Genomic DNA, 6,000 nt, shown 5'->3' with positions numbered 1-6,000 from the left:
CCCCCCCCCCCAAAAAAAAAAAAAAAAAGCTGAGCCATATCTTCAGACCCCAGATACTGCAGTTGTTGACAGGAAGTCTTGAGTCAGTGGTGTCAAAGGCAAACATTCATTAGTATTGAATTCCAAGATAGCAGGCTGGTCATAAAATACACCCTGGTTTTCAAAACCAAGGCTGCAGTGAGGTTAAGCCTTGCAGTATGGGGGTACTGCCACAAAGAGATGAGATTCATTATGTGTAGTATCTCTAGTTAATTTTTGGTATATGTTCAGAAGCTCTCACCTGTAGTTATATAAGCACATTCATAAAAGGCTATTACCTACAGTTTAATAAATAGACTTAGAACTAGTAGGAATCCTTGGAGATAAAAACATTGTGACTGGGTCTTAGGGACTTGAACTCTTAGATCTGTCCACATGGAGTCTCCAGAGATTCATCAGTCACAGTTAACATTCCTCTACCCAAGAATTTGTTCTCAAGAGAGTTTTTGCTTTTGAGTGTCTGTTCAGTTGAGTTGTGATTTTTTTTTCTCTCCTCTCCATATTTGCCAGTGTCTCAGGTTCTAAGGCTGTAGGAGAGTTGTGGACTTTTCACTTTATTCATTTCATGATTTGTCAAAAAGATGCATTCTTGACTTTGGATTTTCATACATTCTATATAGGAAACTGGAAGTGTTCTGAAGAAGTTTTAAGTTTTGTTTGTCTTTTACAATAATATCTTGCCATGTTTCCCAGATGGGCTGGTACTCCTTATGTATTCTTCTGTCTCGGTCTGCTGGGTGGTAGGGTTACGCTCAAAAGCTGCCATGCCATAAATACTTTATAATACATAGGTTGGTTTATGTGAATTGAGCATCTGTTAAGATTGTGGGTAAAAAACAAAATGATTTATATGTACAAACGTAATAGTAAAAGAACAAAAATGGGTAGACAAGAGAGTGAAGTAAGTGGTTTTGTTCAAAATAGCAAAGATGACATTAGATTGGTAACCTTTAATCATTCTGAGTAATAAATGTCTAACTGTCGAATTGATTTTCTTGTTTTTAACCTCTATGAACAGTACTTTATTTTGGTATTAATGTATTTAAATAAAACCTAGATTTTTGTTAGAAAGAACAGTTTTGAACAAATACAGTGAATTGTATGTAGCAAGTCAGTATGCCATCTATTATATGAGCATGCAGTAACATTTAACCACTGTGTACTGTGTGATATGTAGGGGAAGGAATTGGTAATGTTTGACCTTTTAGATAAACACATAACTTAGAATCTTCTGCATTTCTGGTATGTGCTGTTATCCAGCATGGCTATTAGTATAGTAATTCTCTTAAGAGTGTTGAATTTATTGAAGTACCTTATTGCTTTGATTCTGCTTTTCCTAAATTTTCATGTTTAGTGATTTTTGCACAGTACAGTTTCAGACCTATCAGAATAATACCCAAATTCTCAACAGAAACTCTAAAAACTAAAAGAGCCTGGACATATATCTTACAACCTAAAAAAAACCCTCAGATGCGAATGTAGACAACTATATCCATCAAAACTCTCAGTCATGATAGATGGAGGAAGCAAGATATTTCAAGACAAATCCAAATTGAAATAGTCTCTATCCATAAAACTCAGCCCTACAGAAAATACTAGAAGGAAAACTCCAACCTAAGGAGGATAACTACATCTAAGAAAACATAGGAAATTGGTACTTCCATACCAGGAAGAACAAGGGAAGCGGGCACACACACACACACACACACACACACACACACACACACACTAATCTAGTTCTCTGAGAGGCTCCACCCAACAGCTGACACCCACAGCCAAATAGTTGATGGAGCTTGGGGACTTTTATGGAAGAATAGGGGATGGGATTGCAGGCCCTGAGGGGCTAGGAGCTCCAGAGGAAGTACAACAGAGTCAACTAACCTAGGCCCTTGGGGCTCTCAGAGTTTGAACTGCCAACCAAAGAACATACTTGAGCTGGACCTAAACCTCCCTGAACTTAGGTGGCAGATGTGCAGCTTGGTCTTCATGTGGGTCCTAAGCAAATGGAGGAGGGGCTGTCCCAAAAACTGTTGCCTGTATGTGGAAGATGTTCTTCTAGCTAGACTGCCTTGGCTGGCCTTAGTGGGAGAGGATGTACCTATTCCTGCAGAGACTTAATGTGCCAGGGTTGGAGGATACCAAAGGTGTCCCCACCCTCTTAGAGGAAGAGTGGATGGGGGTGTGGGGATTTTGCCAGGAGGTAACTGGTAGGCAGGCAATGAGTGGGATGTAAAGTGAATAACGAAATATTGGAAAGTTAGCAAAGATTTTTACCATTGTTTCTTTAAGATAATGCCTCCATACTTGCTTTTATGATTTAATCTCATTTTTAGCAACTTTGTTCTGATATATCTTGAAAAGGGCAATTCTGCATTTATATCTGCCCCATCTCTTTTTCTTATTTCCCATTTATGGACTTTAATTGTTTGTTGTTGTTGTTACTCTCTTTCTTGGATTTGGGAATTATTTTGGATCTTCTCCAGATTTTACTTTTCTTTCGTTCTCTTTCCTGCTTTCTTTTTCTGACTCCCCATGATTTAGTTTCTTTTTTAATTCTTGTGGTAAAACACCATGAGCAAGACAGTTTATCGAAGAGTATATTTGGGCTTATGGTTAGAGAAGGCTTATGGTAAGATAGTGGAACAAAGACCCGATGGCACAAGCAGGAAACTGAGGTCTCAAATATTGAACCTTTAAGTGTCACCTAGTGAGAAGAAACTGGGCATGGCTGGAGGTGTTAAACGCTCAAAACCAATAACATACCTGGTCCAAAACAGTCCCACTTCCTAAACCTTCCCAAACAATGTTACCAACTGGAAACTAAGTATCTAAAAGCCCAAGACTTGACAGTATTCTACCAAACTACCACATGTAAGTAGATTATGTACCATCCATAATTTGTTTTTTTTTTTAATTTTCTTACTGGATTTTCTTTATTAACCATATTTTCAAAGTAATCTAGCTTTTTAAAATTTGCTTAATTTCCTCTTAATCTCATTAGCTCTTAATTTTATGAATTTGATTATTTATTTTTAAATGTTTGGATTTTTGTATGCTCCCATTTCATCTTTATTTTTTTAATTCTGTTTTTATATTTTTATATTTAATGATTGCATTTTCTGAAGATTTCTTGTGGTGAGAGTTGAACCCATGGCTTTGGACATCTATCACTGAGCTACATCCCTACCTCGAATAACTGTTATTTAAAAATCTGTCTGTAGGGTACTAACTTGGAAGTGGTGGGGAGATGGGGAATGGTATGTGAATTGGATTGGTGTAAATAATGACAAGGAATGATGAGGATGCAGCAGAGAGAGAAAAAGATCTAGAAAGGTTAAGCCATGCCTATAGACCTTGATACTGTGGGGACCAAGTCTGGAGGATTGAGACTTAGTCATATTCTTGAGAGGGATGGGATGAAGCATGAGGCAATTTTCATTATTGTTGTTTTCAATTTTCTTGGTTTAAATTGCTCAGAGTGGAAGATCCAGTAGCTGTTTTGTGTATAAAATTGATGGAAGAGTTAGGAATGATTTAACTTATCATAATAGTGGTCAAGTATGGCATGGACATGGCCGAGGGCATGAGTTCCACCTTTGCTTTTCATTTTTATTTTGGAAATCCTAAGCAAAACACTGCTCTTTTTAATTCCCCTTTGTTGAGATGAGGGAATTTATACTGTCTGAGCTGACCTTGAACTTGCTATTATCAAGGGGAATCTTGATCCTCCTTCCTCTCCACCTCCCAAATACTGAGGTTACCTGTATGAAACACCAGGTCTGCTTTTCAAACGTTCTTTGTGAGATAAGGTTTTCCTTTTGAGATTTTTTTTTAATGAGATAAAGGAATCTGATGTCCCTATGTAGTAGTACAGTTTAAAAGAGGAACATAATGTCTCTAGTTGTAGACGTTTAAATGACTTTATGGATGGACACTTTACAGGACCTCAAAGTAGGGTCGTGTTTTGATAAGCAGAAGCAGGATGATGCAATTTTCACTGAAAGTGTGTGTGTTCAAACAGTATTTGTGATACTAACAAACATTGTTTTGCCTAAGAGGAAGACTTCACAGTAGGCTTTAGATTGTTTGTACTGTCTTTGTTTTATGAGATTTATCAATTTAGCAAATTAAGTAATTTTAGAAGAGACAGATGTATGTAAGATGATTTGAAAAGTATTTTAAAAGTTATAGAAAACTTTTGAAGTTATAGAAAACTTTTGAAAACTTTTACACAAGGCAGTTGCATTTTTTTTACACACACACACACAAACCCGTGTTTTCTCTGTAAGAACAGTTGAGCTTAAGTATATGTTCATGAAGTAAGTTGTCATAAAACGCAGGGCGATAATCAGCTCTTTGTTGGAACAGGAAATTTTAATAGTAGTCTTTTAAATAGTTATTCTGTTCTTCTGTCAGGGTAGTAAGACTAAAATAAAATAAAATGTTATTTTTTATAAGGATTCAAATACTTTGTTATGTCAGGTGGACTTCAATATATAGAGTTGTAAATTATTTCTAATTACTCATCTTGCTCTTATGTTCCAGGAAAAGATTTAATGTAATAAACATTTCTGTTTTGAAGAAATACAAGTAAACCTAGAGCAATAAATATTCATCAGTGAGATAAGAAGTTTGCATTTGTATAACAAACTTAAATACTTAATGAATTATTGATTTTAGGGAATTTGAGAGGAGATGAAAAATGGAGTTAAAATTCAATTGTTCGTACTAAACAAATGTTTAAATTGCATGTGTTTAAAACTTGGAGTGTTGTGTTCTCACAGACCTGAGGTCTATAAGACTGTAATTGTTCCATCTGCACAGAAATTTTATGATGGTATTTTAATTTTAATTACTTGTGTTTTTTCCCTAGGTGGTATCATGGAAAACTTGATAGAACTATAGCAGAAGAACGCCTCAGGCAGGCAGGGAAATCTGGAAGCTATCTTATAAGAGAGAGTGATCGGAGGCCGGGGTCCTTTGTCCTTTCATTCCTTAGTCAGACAAATGTTGTCAATCACTTTAGGTAAGTCTTTGTTCCTAGTTTAAGGTATTTCATATGGCACTTAGTATTTAATCTGATATATATTTATATATAAATATGTTCACTTTTATAAAAGTGAATGACTTTGGTATAATAAACTTGATTTCAATTAAATTCTTTCATCAGTGATTTAGAGTAAATACTCGACGTGTTTAAACTTTTTGTTTAAAGGTAGTAATATTGAATGGGAAAGCGCTTAATGCACCTGGGCTTGGAGATCACAGATTGAAATGTCTCCTGCATCACATATTGTGGAGGTTACATCTGTCTGTGACAACAGGGTGTTTCCTTATGCATTCTTCATTCGCTACAGTTTAAGTTGACAATTCCTTTCCAATAAAAATTCACTTACACCTCCTGACTTTGTTAGCTTTGTGATAGAAGTAGCATGTTGCTGCCACAATACAAGCATTGCTTTGGGCAAATTAAAATACTCGTCCTTTCTTTTGTTTTTTTTTTTGGGGGGGGGGCTAGTATTTCTATTTATTTATTTATTAGACATTTTCTTTATTTACATTTCAAATGCTATCCCAAAAGTTCCCTATACCTTCCCTCCGCCCTGCTCCCCTACCTACCCACTCCTGCTTCTTGGCCCTGGCGTTCCCCTGTATTGGGGCATATAAAGTTTGCAATACCAAGGGGCCTCTCTTCCCAGTCTTAATACACTAGAAAGGAGAAATAAAGTACACAAGTCCAAGTCTAGACTTCAGTACTTTTCCATGCAGATTTGTGCACATGTGAGAGGGTATCTGGTTTGTCCAGCAATTATTCTTTAGAGACCTGGACCACTATATTGTGTGTTTGCTAATCATTGACTGTAGTCCCAAAAAAGCCTTGTGAAAATGTTATGCCCTATGCAGCAGCAGAGTACCATAAAATAAAACTACATTTTATAACCCCCCCCAAAAGGTAGTAAT

The 6,000-nt window shown here is 36.3% G+C and overlaps 1 protein-coding gene across 1 annotated transcript in view; it reads left to right on the top strand.

Annotated features, from left to right (window-relative positions):
- Positions 1-6,000, top strand: part of Rasa1 (RAS p21 protein activator 1) — an 82,336-nt gene that overhangs the window by 29,645 nt on the left and 46,691 nt on the right. Inside the window, exon 2 of the mRNA XM_021180504.2 lies at positions 4,913-5,065. Coding sequence (XP_021036163.1) covers positions 4,913-5,065 — 153 coding nt within the window. The remainder of the gene's footprint in view (positions 1-4,912; positions 5,066-6,000) is intronic.

The sequence above is a fragment of the Mus caroli genome, chromosome 13 (genome assembly GCF_900094665.2).
Source record: "Mus caroli chromosome 13, CAROLI_EIJ_v1.1, whole genome shotgun sequence".
Taxonomy (NCBI): Eukaryota; Metazoa; Chordata; class Mammalia; order Rodentia; family Muridae; genus Mus; species Mus caroli.
Note: the sequence above shows the minus strand (reverse complement) of the source record. Positions and strands in the feature narration are given on the sequence as shown.